This window comes from Meleagris gallopavo, chromosome 5, assembly GCF_905368555.1.
Source record: "Meleagris gallopavo chromosome 5, MGAL_WU_HG_1.1, whole genome shotgun sequence".
NCBI classification, from domain to species: domain Eukaryota; kingdom Metazoa; phylum Chordata; class Aves; order Galliformes; family Phasianidae; genus Meleagris; species Meleagris gallopavo.
In genome coordinates this window covers 4,097,336-4,114,343 of record NC_139408.1, presented here as the reverse complement: position 1 = coordinate 4,114,343, position 17,008 = coordinate 4,097,336, and the positions used below count along the sequence as shown (strand labels likewise).

The window sequence follows — 17,008 nt, the reverse complement described above, 5'->3', positions numbered from 1 at the left end:
TTCAGCTGCTGGAGGGTGGATAGTGCTGATAACAGAAGTGTTGATTGCTCTTGTCATTGTTGTGTGTGCTGTGTCAGGATGTTCATTAATTATGTTGGCGGGGTTAGGTTGAGCCTTTCTTGTCTAGTATATTAAGCAGAATCCATCTTAGAGGGGCTCAAACAGAATTGAAGTGAATTTCAATCTGTGCCTGATTTCAGTAAAGACATCCTAGGAATACAGAGTAATTAAAACTGGGGAAGAATTCACAGGCAACTGACTTGTTGAATTGTTGCTTAATGTATGCAGACTAGGTTATTTCTAAGGGTCTTGGAATCAGCAGCTGGTATTTCATTTGCCTGTCTTTATGATCCAACTGTGGTTATAACCCCAGTGCTATTGTAACCTGCTTGTCTTCTGTATTTTGCTTGGCTGTTTCTGATGAGTTTGATGTCTTCTGAGTTATGCTGCGCTCTGTTCTGGAGTAGCTTTCATCCACTTTCTACTTACCATTTTTCAGCTGGCAAGTTCATGGAAGCAAATGACTTCCAATTTCTATTTGAATTTTGATTGATACTTTGTTAATTAGCGAGGCCTTGAGAATAGTTGTGGAGGAAATGAAGGTGTGCCCATCTTATAGCTGCTCTTTATATTTCTTACATCAGATTTCTTTTAGCAACAGCATTGGAAAAAAAAATTACTTTTGCTTCAGCTCATGTCATAAGCCTGTTTTTACTAAACACTAAGCTTTTCATTGCAATGACAGCAGGCAAAAGTGTCTTTAAAACATGATACTGACAGTTTGTTGAAAGTTGTGAAAGATCAGATAGCTTGATGGCTCATCCTACAGGGCAGAAAGATTCAGTAAAGAAACAGAACTTTCTCGTGTGTAGTTATGTTTCACAGATGAACCTTGAATTGATAACTGGATTTTCACAGAGGGCAGTTGATCTCTGAGTCCCCAATTAGCTCGTATCCAGATGACCAGTGGGTTGCAGATTTCTGCTTAAGGAAGTGTTCACATGCTTTGTTTAACTTATGTGTCATATGATGCTCTCAAAATCATATTAAAGAGTGAAATTTCTATCTTGAGAAAATAGGCTGATTCCTCTTAAAAGTTTGTTTACAATTACTAAAAAAGTGAATAAAAGGAATAGTCTGACACTGTGTTTCCAAGATTCTTGTAGTATCTATAGAAATCATATATGGCATTTCCCTCTAGAAGATGTGGTGATGCTTTTTTGTTGTTAATGAAAGGATAGCTGTGAGATTATTAATTTTTAATAATTTAATATTAATAAATATTTTAAATATTTATTAAAAGAGCTTATCTAAACTTTTAATTACTAATCTTAAATGTCCCTTAGAGGTGCATTTGTGTGAACTGGATGAAAACAGGGTATCTGTATGTCATCAATGCTGTATTGAGGAGAAAAAATGAACTTTTAAAATCCCTTCTACTAAGAATTCATAGATGGAATTAATTTAATTGACCAAATTAACTGAAATCCCGTTTTTCTGAATTTGAAGTACTTTTTTTTTTTTTCTATTATGAAAACAAGAATATCAGCTTGGTTCAGCTGCAGAGAAAAACATGGTAACTGCAGTGTGTTACGGTATAGTCAGATTACTAGTCCAGCTGTTCCAGATCCCTGGTGAGAGGCCATATGTGATCACTGCAAGAATGTGTTGGCTGCAGACCCTTGTCCTTAGGCTAATTGGTGATCATTCTGCTTGTCTTTCCCTTCCTCAGATGTGTTCCAGCTTGTACATATTCTCTCCCTTGCCTTTTTCTCCATCCCTGTCCCCTGCCTAAGTCTAGATGAGTTCCATCTGGGTTTTTAAGTGACCAGGGCAGCTGTCCAAATGTTGTCCATTTTGATTTTTTTCCCATTTGTGGTGATTGCTCTCTTTCATGCAACTGCATGCCAAGAGCATTCTTTCGCAGAGGTTTGTTTTTGGCTCTGACTTCCAGCTATCGTGGCTCAGCAGTTCTGTTAACTACCATGGTCAAGTGCTAGAACAGATGATTCTGGGGGCTTGAGATTTCAACAGCTGCAGGAACATTCTATTCACTTTCTGTTCTGGCTCCAGAAGATTTCAGCCTAGGCACTTCTGTAGCCTTTGCTACTCCTGCATGACTTGTTGCAGATGGATCACAGCATAGACTCCCTTTAGAAGAAAGCTGCCGAGTTCGAGTAGAACAACTATATCTCTACTTTTGTTTCAGAGGTAGTGCTGGGATGCTAGTGTTTTCTAGGATGATTCCAGATAGTAAGTTTGTTTATGAAGGCAGGTGGCATTCACTTCATCAGCTGCTGCTTCACTGTACACTGCAACCAGAAGTCACGCTTTGTTGCAAAGTATAAAAGGCTGTTTTAATTCCTGCTGGGTTCAGTGTTGTTGCTCTGTATCCATGGTCAAAATGCAGAAGTCGTATAATATCCAGTGCAGACATACCTATTGTACAGAACATTCATGAGCTTAAATTCTGAAAATCTGTAGCATGAAATTTAAAAGGGCTTATGTAAGTTTTTTTTGTTGTGCCAAGCAGTCTTAATTGTTCATTCATAAGAGTGCATTATTGCCTTGAAATTTTTTGTAAAAAGGAGTTGTAATTCTCAAGTGTGAGACTGATTACTAAGTGATGTGATATCTGCTTAATGAATTAATGCCATGTCTTGAAGAATTCATGTCATGAAAGCTGCGAAGACCATTTTACAACAGTGGAATCTGTGTTAAGGGGAGCTAGTGAAATAAGTTGGTACTCCCTTCTAATGGATGATCTTGGTTACTGTTACTAGTAGTTTATGTAGGTAAGACACACTGGTGTTATGAATGACTAGGCATTTTCTTCCTTTTTGTATTCTCCTTTTGAAGCATATGTACCTCTTGATATCATATTGAGTTTTTGTACTTGAAGGGAAGAATGAAACACAAAAGCATGTAATTATGATTTAAAGTCAGAAATCTTAAGATGTAAGATAGGGAACAATTGTGTGAATTTACTTTGGATTAAAAAGGACATAGCCAATGAAGAAGATAAATATTGATATAGTAAGAATGTTGAGAAAATGCATTCTCAGTGTTGAACAGTCTGTGGATGAGACATTTTTTCTTACACAAATAGATACGAGTTTTCAGTGACTTCAGATGTTCTTTATGTTGAGCAATGTAGATATTTTAGAATTAATTTGTAAATGTTTTTTACACTTGTTGAAATTACTTAACAGATCTATGTATTAAAAATATATAATACACAAAGCCAAAAGCCTTTATATTTTATATATGTTTATGTATACGTTATCATCTTGTGCTATAGTTGGAATTAAACTACTGGAAAGAATTAAAATATTTCAGTAGACTTGCAAAGTTAGAATGTGCTAAGTTCAGTAGTTAGAATGATTCACTAATATTACAGTTCTTAAGGCTCTAATTTCTTCTTTCTCCTAGTTATGTAACTTCTTAGTTGTTTCCTAAGTAATTACTTGGAATGATTTTTCTCGTGCAAATGATCTCATCAGCAGTGGGAGCTGGTCTGCCTTATTGCCTGTCTGTAAAAGGCAGAGGATCCTGTAGAAGATCTGAAGTTACCATTGTGATGTGACTTGGATATCTGAATGTAATAGGAAGATCTGATGCTACCTTTTTTTTTTTTTCCTTCCATTAGAATGTGTTATCTTTCTGATGTAGAAGGACATGTAGAAAAGTCAGAGCAAAAGAAATAAATGGAAGCAAAAATATGTTGCTTACTCGTTTCAGGTTGTTTTGGATGTTGGCTGTGGAACTGGAATACTCTCCATGTTTGCTGCCAAAGCAGGTGCAAAGAAAGTGATTGGAGTAGACCAATCTGAAATCATTTATCAAGCCATGGACATCATTAGGTAGGAAAGCTCTGGAAAACATGTATGGTAAATGTTGCTGTAAAAACTTATTAAAATATTTTTCCTAATTAATGATCACGTGTATAAGACTTAGTATGTCTTTTACTGAAGTCCTTCTTTGATCTGAAGATTAAAACAGGTTTTAATTTCTGTAAGCTGATTTTCTAGATTACAGAAAATTGAAAGCTTCACTTTACTGTGTCCATTTAAATACAAATATATATATATTTAGATCTTCCTGTTGGGGCTGTGGTGGATTTGAAGAAAAAAAAAAAAGAAAAGAAAAAAGCTTGTTATGGAATCATAGACTCACCAGGGTTGGAAAACACCTTCAAGATGATCCAGTCCAACCATCCACCTACCATCAGTATTTCCTCACTAAACCATGTCCCTTAGTACAGCATATAATTGTTCTTGAACACCTCCAGGTGACTCCACCACCTCCTGTGCAACCTGTTACGTATTAGCTATTTTCACCAGTTTTAACATCATCAACAGAGACGTGAAATGTGCCAAATTTTATGATTATGTGGTATTTTTCTAGTAAGATTTTCTATGTTAGTATATTTAAGGGACCATCTCTTTGTGGAGAGTAATAAAAGTCTACTACCTCATTTTATTTAATTGGAAACATATTGTGCTCTGTTTTTTGCACTAGTTGGTGATTACCATTGTACTCTATTTTCTATAGTTTGAGGGGAAAAAAAATCCATTTTAACAGCACTATACCAGCATGCTATTGGTGGGGTTGCTGAGAAAAGATATTTCAGTGAAAACTACAAATACAGTGTGTACCATGTAAACTGTCACAGAATTACATAGAGTGACTAGCCTCACTTATTTTTTTAAATATCAAATTGAAATTTCTATGGTTGCAGCTTTTGTCCACTGCCTCTCATCCAGTCTGTGTGATATTAGAGGCTTGCTTTGTCTTGTCTTCAACCTCATGTTAGGTAGGGGCAGGCATTGGGTACTCACTTTTTATTCTTTCCTTCTTAAAGCTAAGGAAATCCACTTCTCAGTCTCTCCCTGAGTGTCATGTGCTCCAGCCCCTGGTTATCCTGGTGGATCCCATATGTCACTGTCCTGCACTGGACACTGTCCTGCACTCTCAGCTGGATGCTGTACTCCAGATGTATTTTCACAAGTGTCAAATAGTAGGAAATGTTTGTTCCTTGAGCTGCTGCTACCATCTTCTGTATATGACACAGCTGGTTATTGTTTCTACAAGGGCATGCTGGCTGCTTATGTTCAACTTGTTCACCAGCAGCCCTTTTTAGAACAGAGTTGTTGTTTTGTGGGATTATTTCAGCTGAGGTGGCCTTTGTCTTTGCAAAGCTGAGGTTCCTATCGGCTCATTTCTACAGACTCTACCTTTCTAATTTATCATCTGCTTTCCTCAGTTGAAATTCATCCAGAAATTTTATAAGGGTGCCTTCTGTCCCATCGTCTAGTTTGCTTGATTGGTGTCAGATCTAGCACTGAATCCTGAGGGACATCTCTGATACCTGGCTGTCACTTAGACTTTGTATTACTTATCCCAACTCTTTTGAATCTCGTGTTTGTGTCATGGTCTGGAAAGCTTTCCTCTCGTGTAATAGTTTATTTATCTATTTGATGTTTCGCTAATTTACCTTTATTGGGATAATATTGGAGGCTTGTGAGTTTGTGTAAAAAATAAAAGAATGGTGCCTGAGCACTTAAGGATTTTTGAGCTTGAAGCATGGGAAATGTAGGTTAAAATATGTACTGTTGATAGCTGAGGTTTATAATGTTTTTTTTATTCAGAGCATCTGTGAAATAGAAAGCAAAAGTAGCTGCTGAGGAATTTGGGGATCAGTTCATGGGATTTTAATGATACAGTAATATTGTTCTTGAGGCATAATGCTGGGGACACAACATATCACAGTTGGATGCTGTAATCTTTCTCTGTTAAATAAATACCTAGTTAAGAAAAGTAGTATATTAAGTATTAGTTGCAACGTGGAGTGCATAAATAGCATCCAAGTTGTTTTTCTAACAATCTGTAAACTTCTTTATATGTTACAATTGAAATTAAATATGTAATTAAAAATACAGAGGAAAAATACTGGTTTATTGTGTCCTTGTGCAGTGTCATTAACCATGTTATCTTTACATCCTTTTTGCTTTTAAAATATTGATACAAGTGATAGCTCTTTTACATTTTATTTTTCTCTTTGAAATTCTGTTTTGACTCCTATTTACAAAACTAAGTATGATATTAGTGGTGAACTGCTATTCTTCTAAGGGAAGGCTGTCACATGTGGAGAATTTAATTGGTGTTTCTTACAGCCCACGTGTTCAAGCAGCCCTTTGACCCTTTCTCTCCTTTTTTTGTGATCTTTCTCCTATTGTCTTCTAGATGGAATTTTTAATGTGATTGCTGATTTGCATTGAGACAATGTGAGAGAGTAAGATGTCAGGCTGTGGGGGGAAGGGGCAGAGATGGGAACTACAGCAGATAGATTTCTTTGGGAGTACTTTTTTGCTCTCTGTAACAATAGCTAACAAATATCTAGCAATTTAACTGTCACGGAGTTTTTGTTTCCTACTTTTGTGTCATTACTTGCATGTGAGGTAATACTGATTGGTTATTAAGCATTGCAGATAATTTTGGCAAAAATCACAGTGAGGACAATGCCTTAATATTGGAGTAACTGTAATGTTGATCTAAATGGGAATGTTCTCAGTGGCTTTGCTGCTGGCTTCCTCAAATAAAAAAGAAAGCAAAACAGCACAGTTGTGCACAAGAGCTTTGTGCAAAGTTAATTTTGATTTGTCCTAGTGTGATGAGTAGGCTCTAATCACTCCAAACGTACACTGCAAGGTCGAAGATGGAAAACTAGAAACAAGCAACTCTAAATAGAAAGGAATGTAATTGTAAACTGCCTTCTTCTCTATTCTGGGTTCTGAAGTCTGCACGCTTGCATGCACAAGATGTTGGAGGTACGCAGTTGTACTGTCTGCCACCTTTGCCTGACGTGTAATGTCCTGAAATTTTTGGCATCCTGGTAACATACCCTCTGAAGTATAACTAACAAGAATAATATTGCCTCTTAGTCCTTTTTTTGGGGGAGGAGGGAAGAACTGCTAATAGAGACATCGGTATATCTCTCTTGACAGCGTCTAATGGAAATATAAACTAACAGGCTTATGTTGTGACTTGCAGATTAAATAAACTTGAAAATACCATTACGTTAATCAAAGGAAGAATTGAAGAAGTAGATCTGCCTTTGGAGAAAGTGGATGTAATTATATCTGAATGGATGGTAAGGCGTATGAATATTCTTTTCTAAGCATTGCTGTTCTTAGGAAAAAAATGCATTGTTTTCGTTATAAACGCCTGAAAAGTTGTTCTTCAAGGATTACTTTTTAAACCAACAAGACATTGTGCTTATAGCAGTGTTTTTCGTAACCTGGGAGGCCGGATGACAGTCTAAATTATGTGGTATTCAAATAAAATTCTTCATCTTCCTTGTTCATGTTATTTCAGGTCAAAGTTCTGTAGGTACTGTTAAGCATTTTGGATGTAGCCAATAAGTTGGAGTTATATAGTTGAGTATGCAAATCTATGGAAGTATTCTATATTCATGCATAATAATATTACAGCTGCTCTTATGATAATACTTGAGATGTTTTATGTTAGTCATGTAGCTTCGATCATTTTGTCCATGAAGACAGCTCAAGACAGGAAAAGTGAATTAGAGGAGCGTGTATGCTGGGAAATCTGTAAATAGAGAGAAACTGAAAACAAGCATTGCTACTGATTGCAGAGTTTTTAGTATATGAATTAAATAATTGGTTGTAAAAGTTCATGATGATGATGATTATATGGATCACTTATATGCTGCTTGGTGCATTTCCTTTTTGGTTATTTCCTGAAATGTGTTTGATTTCAGGTGCTGGACTGTTATCATTCTTTCATATACTTTCTTTCAAACACAGTTGTGCTTGCTGCCTTCCACTGGTACTGATAAAGAAATCTGTTTGACAAGACCCAGGGTCAGGCTGAATTATGTAGTGGCTTAGTCCGTTCATTGTCAAAAGTGTGGTAGGAAACACTCTTTGACTTTTTTGTGGACTTCCACGATTCAGTTTCCTATGTCACAGACCTTGAAAAAGCTCTTGAAAAAATGTTGTTGTTTTTCCATGATAATTGCCACTGTTTGGATTTGAATTTAAAGGACAGAAGAATTTTTCATTAAGATCAGTAGTGAAAGCTTATATTCTTTTGTGTTGTTATTGACAAATTGTGGTTGTTCTACATGCAGAGAGGCCTTTGGGCATGTTCACTATGCATCCGTATGTATTTAACTTTCAGATAAAGGTGAAAATTGTTCTTAAATATTTTTGTGTGCTGTACGAACTGTAAATATATTTTGTTTCACTGCTGTAAAGAATGTTATGTAAAGCATGAGCTGAATTTAATCTGGAGGTCGCTTGTTTCAGTGAAGATTTAAACTATTGGTAGTAGTGGATTATAAAACAGTGTGTTATGATTGGTGATTTCTGACAGCATAGTGACTTCACTAGAAACAATAATAGCTCTTTTGAGGAAACTTCTGATCAGTTTCCTAATATATGTGCCAGAATCGTGTTTTCAAGAGCATATTTTTTTTATTCTGGACTCCAAGCTTTGATTTTTGAAAATGATTTGGGCACTCCAGAACATAAGGCGTGTTGTAAATGGATTCCTCTAAGGTGAAATAGAGGACGATGTAAAGCACTTCATGTAAGAAATCAAGTAATGGATGTTCTCTGTTTCCCGTTTTGGTGCTGATTTAGCTTTTAATGTTACAATTGTATAAATGTGCACTTGACTTAATGAGGTATTCTAAACATTTAGGGATGTTACTGTTTTTATAGGTTGCTGCAATACAGAGATAAAGAAGACAATGCTGTGAGAGTAAGATTGATAGCTGGATATGGAGCAAAGACAGTTCCAACACTGTCCAGAGAGGAGTCTTGTGTTGTCTAGATGCAAATGAAGATTCTTCTTTGTCTGGCTTTCTCATGTTCCCTGTTTTCACAACTGTGTGAATTGGCTTTTTTTTTTTTTTTTTTCATTCTCTGGTTCTGAGCAGTATGAAATATTTTGTGTTAATATGAGAATAGAAGTGCTTGAAAATTGACTGACCACTTGCTTGAAGATCTTGTACGTGCTAAGCGTGGAAGCAAAAAGGATCTCAATATATCATGTTTTCAGTTCTTTGTTTGGAGTGTCTGGATGAACTAGCAGGAAAACCTCAATGGGAATAGTAATTTCTCTTTGTAACAAAAAAATATGAAAACTTGCTGCTTCTTTTAGCGAGTAAGCTGCTACACTAGCAATTACTAAACCCTTTTATGGAGCCATCGCTTGGTTTTGCTTGGCAGAGAATGGTGCTGAAGACCAGTTCTGTAAGCTTTTTAGAGCTATGCATCAGGACATTATAAACAGGTGTGCAGCAACAGAATGAAGGCTGGAGGGAGGAGAAGATGCTGCATTTGGCAGGAATATTTCTAGAATGCACTTTCTGAGAAAACTGGCACATGAGTGTGTTATCAGAGGTACAATATTGCTTTATGAGCACCTTCATTGTAGTAGTTTCTGGTGATTATTCTACTTGTGTAAGTGACCTGTGACTTCCACAGCTTGCAATTCCTACCTATTCCATCTTTACATTTATTTCCTTAAAATATGCAGAAATGGGAGAAGCATCTTAAATATTACATAATGAGTAGGTTGGGTGTCTGTATATCAGATACAGACAAATCCAAACAGTATTTCAAATCTATTTGTCATTATTTCAGATAATGTTTTTCAGTTGAAATCTTATTTTGATCCAGTTTTGTTCAAGGCTTAGAGGCTGAACAATGAGCAACAGCCTCCTTGGCTTTTTTTTTTTTCCAGCCTGTGAAAGAAATTAGCAGACGGGGAACAGTGATCTTAATTTTGGTGTAACAACTAAGTGACTTACTTGTGACATCTGAAGTATATATGTTGGAATTAAAATCAGGCAGTAAGGGCATCTGTGGAATTGTATTCTGCTAAAACCAGCGTGCTTTGAAAGGCAGTGGAAGGTGTTTTAAGCTATAAGCTCTTCTGCTGGTGTCTGAAAGGAAGACTGCTGAAGATGGAGGGCCTCTTGCAGTACTGGATATCCGGATAAATCCACCTATTTAGATATTTGCATTCTGAAGACCACTATGGGTTCTTTGTAGCAGAACTCTGGTGAAGTATTATTGGCTAGATGCATGTGCTTTGAGTGCTGTAGGCTGGGAGGACTGAAAAGCCAGTTCATCTAATGAACCACATTATCTTGTGGATAAGAACGGCCAAGTCATAATCTGTTCTGCTAACCAAACTGATTCTATTAGACCAAGGTCTTCATTGGAGACAAACTGTTTGAGTGTACAAATGGGTGAATCTTGTACCAGATTGCACTGCTGGCATCCTTCATAGAGGTTTCCCTGTAAAGGATTGCCCAATAATCTGTTCCAGGGCTGTAAGCTTCTAATGCTCCATCTTCCTTAATTGCCTCAAGTTCACACGTGTCAAAGCTTTGAAGCCTTGAAGTGTAAAACTACCAGTTATGTTTTAGTGGTTACGTTTTTGCTTATCTGTTTTTACCTTAGGAAACCTACAAACAAATCTCTTACCTTCTTACACAAATTGTAGGCTTACATGAATTTCGAAGCAAAGATACAAGTAAAGTATAAGTAAGTTTGACAGAAGAGCTGCTGTGCAAAGTGCTTGAAGCCTGTTTTTGGTGGAATTTAATATTTGGCAGGACAAGATTTGCTATCAGCGTACAAAATGTGGCTGTGTTACTGCATGTGGAGTTTGGCCATATAATCATAAGCTTTGCAGGCAGCCCATTGAAAGGATGAGAAACAAAAAAGTGTTTTTATTCAGCTGTGTCTGTTACAGTCGTTTTCTTTTTTTCCAATCAGTGCTTTTACTTCTGCTTCTGCAGCTAAGAATATGAAGGTAGAGGTTGAGAGGTTTGTTCCCCTCTCAAGTATCTATCCCCCTATCAAGTATCTGCAATTCTTAATTGTCGGGGGTTTGAGATGGTTGTCTCAAATTCAATGTCAGAACACTCTGCATTTTCATAAATTGCAGGTTTACGTAGTGCTGTATGATACTAAACATGCAGCATCGTCTTAAAGAGTGGAAAAACTGGGAAACAACCAGATTCTTAAAATCAAGAACGGAACCTAATGCTCATGTTGCTCAGGCAGCTAATAACCCATTTCTTGGTTTGTCTTATGTAATTTTGAATTGATATTAATATGATTTGTGAGTAGAGGTAGCCTGGATCTTGGGAAAAGTACTAGGAAGTGAGTGTGTCTGAAATACTGGAAGCAGTCTTTTCTACCCTTGCTCCTTTCCCCTGTTTCTATGTAGACACACAGTGGTGGTGCTTGGGCTTTGTTTTGTTTTTTTTTTTTTTGACACTTGCTAATGTTTTTGCAATCTTGATATTCTATGTTGTTAATATTTGGGAATGCATTAGTAGAGGTGTTCTGCTCACCTTTAAAACAATAAAATATGGTTTTCAAATTTACATTAGATTTTATTTTCTTTAATTCTGTGTAAGAAGTGTACTGAGTGACTGAGTACTTGAATTTTTCTGCAGCGTTGGTTTTTTTGGTGTTTTTTCTTTTCCTTTTTATTTTGAAAGAGTATTTTATTTTCTCATGTTAGTAGCGAATGTCACTTTGCACACTTCAGATCTGCCCTTTTGATGTTCTTGCTCATCTTGCATGAGTTTAAGGATACAACAGGATGTACTGTTGTTCATTTTTTGCTTTTTTTAATTAAATCATACAGTGGGTGTGTAGGTAAATATTGTTTCTTGGTTCTGTGCTTGCTGCATTTTTTTCTCTGCTATAGTAAAAGTTCTAGCAATTTCTGCTGTTCTAAGCATGCTAATACCACTTTTTGGATATATCTGGATTTCACAATGAAAGAGCTGCTTCTACTTATGATGTATTGAATTAAAATGAAAGTGAACCTTAGAATGATGTAGTCCATTTGAATAATAAAGGAAATGTAACAATACAGGATACTAAGCTATCCAAGTTCTCAGATTGTTTTACAATCCTGTTACAAAATGCAAGATATGGATATAAGGGGCATGCAAGACATCTTTTATGCCTATTAGCTCAGCCAGTAGCAAGATAAAATTATCAGTATTCTACTCACAGTTTTGTGTTCTAGAAATCTTTTTGTACTCATTAATCTTGAGAATGCTAGTATATACTGAAGTAAAAAAAAAAACAAAAAAAAAACAACACAAACACAAAACACTGAGCATTTTCTGAGGTGGAAACATGGAAGCAAGAATGTTGCCCCACAGCATCATGGGGAGAAGACAGGTATAGTTCTCTCTCCAGATGGCACCCCTACAGGTGAGGCAGCAGCCTGTGAAATTACATTCTAAATTACACTGCAGATGAACACAGCGCACAGGGCAAAATGTTTTGGTATAAGTAATAAATGACTTGATTCAGTACCTCTGACAGTTTATGCAATTTGCAAGAATGCTATATGGAACTGGGGATAAGGGGGAAAAACAACAGCAATGCTGGAGTGGAAGGGTTTGGGAAAAGGGCTGTGAGAATTTCATTGTATTGCTCATTAGAAGACATTGCAGATAATGGGCATCTCAGACAGGAAGAAGTCAGTGAAGAGTATATCCATGAAGATGTTGGTTTGTAACTCACTGACTGTTGGTGTTAACTATTCGTAAGATTTGTCCTTGAGGTCACATTTTTTATTTAAAAGCATCTGAAAAGAATTTCTATGAGCCAAATGCATCTTATTTTTAGAACTGCAAGAATTAAGAAGAGCTCTGTGGTTCCAGTCTGCGCTTTCAGCTTGCTGAAAGCATAAAATAATTTGGTGCAATAGGAGCTCCTGGCCTTTTCAACCATTTTGCAAAGCTTACAAAAGATTGTATTGCTCACAAAGCAATAATGTTCGTTCTGGGATTTACTCTAAGGATTTTGTGAAAGTTAGGCAATAAAGTGGAAGAGAGGGCAGCATTTGGATGAAAAGTATCCTGTAGAGCACTGTCATGTTAAAAATAGGATGAGAAAAGGACATTTCTGTAGTTTTCCAACTGTTCTTTTATTGAACAAAAAGGCAAAAACAACTGTAGCTGTGGAAATACAGAACTGCAGGAAGGGTGAGGGAAAACAGTCTTTACAGATTTGCTTGATTCCTGCTGTTTGGGCTTGTAGGACTGCAAGTCTGAAATCTGGACTTTCCATTCTCTTTTTTGTTCTTCTCTATTGTCAGTTAATGTGTACAAATGAAGCCACATGGTTAAGCTGTGTTACGAGCAAAAATTAGGATTTTGCATCAAGTGAAAAAGCTAAGTGTATCCTGGTTGGAATTGTCTGAATGTATTTGATGTCATAAGAACGTGAATGAAATGTGTTGCACTATTCAGCAGAGATCATATTCAGACTTGGAGATCGGATGATGGTAAAACTTCTGGCTGTATGTCTCTTTGAAATTTGGATTTGACTTAGAAGTAGTTGCAGTTTAATGTTTTACTTGAAATATTAATTGTATGTAATGCTCTTCTCTGTCTTGTGCGCTCAGAAAATACCTGACTGAAAATCTGGAAAGTTTACAATAAGCTGCTCTACTTGGCTAGAGTGGTATTGTCTGCTTTAGTCTGTGCTGTAGAACTACAACCTTCTCTAAAATTAACCATAGCACACAAAAACTAAGCAAACGTTATACTCAGGAATTTTATCCTGAGAACATTTTAAGTTCTGGTGCTGTTATATGACATAGACCATTCAGTGTATTTGCAGTGTGATTCGTTTCCACCTATCTTTTTGAGCATTGCCCAGTCTGGTACAGGGTACCACTAGGTTGCAAATGTCAAGAAGCAGAGATACATTCCTTTTGTGTTTCAATAATTTCCTATGTTGCAGTAGTTTTAATGCTGCTTGCAGTTTGCAGTAGAAAAAGAATTTCTTGTTGTGAGTTGTTGCTATAAAATAATACTTAGAGCTTTTCATTTGGGATTTAAGGTGAATTTGATATTTTGGAACTCGGGTAATTGGTTTAGGTGGATATTTGTTGCCTACAGTTTGATTTATTAGATGTTAAGATATGTGTAGTGTGGGAATGTTTATCTCATAAGTTTATAAGTGATGGTGCTATTGAGAAATTCTCTAGGTGCTGGCTCTTAGCAGGGAATGTGGACATGTAAAAATCTTAAACCGTGTTGGTGAGTCTGTCTGTATTCTTATTAAATATGCTAAATGAGAACTGTAATGACTTCTAAAATTCTTTCCCTTGTGTGCATTCAGGGTTATTTCCTTCTCTTTGAGTCTATGCTGGATTCTGTCATCTATGCAAAGGACAAGTACCTGGCAGAGGGAGGCTCAGGTTGGTGTGCATAATTCTTTTAATAAATTTAGCTCTGAGGGGAAAACTAAATTAACTCAGAGACTTGAATAAGCTATGCATGAATGAGAAAGTTGCCAGTCTAAATGAAAAATGTTTCCATTAGCATGAGCTTCAAGGCATTAATTTGCTGTGTGGATAGCAGAAGAGCATTAGGTGGAGTATCAAGGTCTCAAGTTAATGGTATTTTTAAGATTTGAAGGGGTTATTTATTCTTAAGTATGACCTAAATTTTTCCTCCCTACTTCTTTCCACACATACCCCTGCAGATGGGAAGAAAAAAATCACAATGGCAAATAAACTTCATTTTAAGAGTATATTTTTATGTTTTGAGATATTATTTTCCTTAATTGAAGGATTTGGATGGTAACCTCAAGCTGTATATTTAAATGAGAAATGCTCACATTTTTTTTTTCCCCAAGTCCTCTGATTTGAAGAATGAGTGTTGCCTACGTGAACAAATATAGATGTATAAAAGTCTGTTAATCAAATTAAGGCACTGGGTTTAAAACCTTTCAAAATACATGAAGCTAAATAGCAGCAATCAGAAAAGCTTGCATTTGTTTTCCTTTCTCTAAATATCAGTTTCTGCAAAACTATAAACAGAAGAACTTTTATTCTTTAAGATGTAGTACTGTTGAAGTAAAGTACATCTAAGATGAAGAATTCATGATGATGAATTAAAGGAAAAGTGGATAGAGTGCTTCCTGGAGCAGAGGAAGTGTGGGGAATTTCATATGCTAAAAATTTTGAATTAACTTATGGAATTCTGTTGTTTCTGTTCAGAATGCTTATCCTGTCCCAGTAGGAATATACTTTTTGGTTGGAGAGGTGGGGAAGTGATATTTCACTTTGAACTTGAGTTCTTTCATCATTTTAAGTAAATTAGATAGCATCATCTTGAGCAATGTTTAAATGTCTGTAAATATTTAGTACGCATGTGGTGCAATCTTGTGCTTTATTCCTTTCAGTTGATGCCTTTGTCAGTATTGTATTTCATATTGACCTTTTCAATCATAGTCATCAGTCTGGCTTTTTCCCCCCCTGTTGTGCTAACCATGCGCATAGTTAGTTTCACTACGCTGCCTTAATGATTGGATTAATGACTGTGTAACAGTGCTCACTGCAGTGCTTCACTTCGATTGCAGTAAGCTTTTGTATGCTACAGAGTGCAGAAGAAAAGAAGCATTTTTTTAATGCAGTTTAACATTTGGTTGAGATTACTGTTCATGGGTGAAAATAGCAGCCACTTGGACAACTTGACACAGAATAAAAGCATTTTTCTTTTCAACCAAATCTGGAGCGCAGTTGTGATGTGCTCTGTATAGGTATATGCTAATCATTTTACATCACAGTGTAATTATTAAATTTGAGGACATCTTCTAAAATAGTAAGGAATCACCTTATGCTTAGCTAGTACTTCCACAGCCTTCTGAATAGAGCCAGGAATTGTTGACCTCTATAGAAACTGTAATAGCATCTTGTTCTCTAGGATCTTTCTGTATTGTTGGCATATTTGCTAGTGGCTTGAGCTTCCACAGTTTCCATTTGAGAGAGAGGGTGTGATGATTTTGTAGTACGCTTAACCTTTGTGGTCTCAGAATGATCTTGGGTTCTTAGCTGACCCTTGTTACTAGGTGTACTGTATTCCAGTACCAGACTGAGTCTGGCAGGTTTTAAACAGAATGCTTAAGATGCTTGCTGGTACTGCTCTGCCAGTTTGCATAGCAGGTAAATGGCTGCGCCCAAGATGCTTGGCAAAATTGCTCAACAATCAGCTTAACAAAACTGGTGCTTCTGCAGCATAGATGCACAGCAGCAGCAATGTGGACACATCCAAATTTGAATGAGCTGAAACTAAGAGCTCATCCTGTACTTAACATCTTAACAGAGAAACTCCTGAGTTCTGCCATAAAGATTCTGTCTGAAGCCTCTTAGATTATTGAACCAAAATGGTTATTTATAGGGGCTGTTTGTAAGCTGAGAAAAGCAGTAGGAGCAGCTGTGATTTGGCCAAATCCTTTAGTGACTGATGCAGGAGGAGAATCCAAATTCCCAGATATGTGTCCAGTCAGTAATATCATAGTCACTTCAGCTTAGCCTATTGGCATACTGAGTCAGATTATGCCAAACTGTCTAGGGTAATGTGTACAGTATACAATAGCTTTATTTGGGAACATAAAATTCTTGCTGCCTGTGACCCATCTGTTCATTCTTCAAAGCTGTTTATTTGCTTGGGTGCATATTTTTTCCATGTGCTTGGATGCAGTGCACATCAGTTAGGAGTGACATAGGTAAGGAAAGTATAGTTCAAAATGTAATCGCTCGTTCATATAAAAAAGATGGTGTATTCACTTGGAATTATTTCTGCATATCCAGGGGTCTACTGTCTTTACCCTTCAGTGTCCTGAAATTTGTGAGGCATTACTAAGGGACAAAGGATTTCCCATTGTGTACTGTTCACCACGTGAGCTGCTACTAGTGACAGATGACTTCAAGGCACTGAGTCGAGAAGGACACAGATGTCAAAGCGATGAATCTGAGAGTATTGTGGAGCATGTGCTTTTGTCCAGTCAGCATTTTGGTCAGCTCATCTTTGAGAAGGAATAATTATCGAATCATAGCTTTCATTGGGAGAAAAAAATGACAACTCTGTCAAGACTGCAAAGGAAGGTGTTAAAAAGCTGCAGAAAAAGCAGGAGAC

The 17,008-nt window shown here is 36.7% G+C and overlaps 1 protein-coding gene across 1 annotated transcript in view; it reads left to right on the top strand.

Moving 5' to 3' along the window:
• The window catches only part of PRMT3 (protein arginine methyltransferase 3), a 52,288-nt gene that overhangs the window by 10,179 nt on the left and 25,101 nt on the right, over window positions 1-17,008 (top strand). Inside the window, exons 8-10 of the mRNA XM_031553396.2 lie at window positions 3,742-3,863; window positions 7,054-7,153; window positions 14,208-14,286. Of these exons, the coding sequence (XP_031409256.2) occupies window positions 3,742-3,863; window positions 7,054-7,153; window positions 14,208-14,286 (301 nt within the window). The remainder of the gene's footprint in view (window positions 1-3,741; window positions 3,864-7,053; window positions 7,154-14,207; window positions 14,287-17,008) is intronic.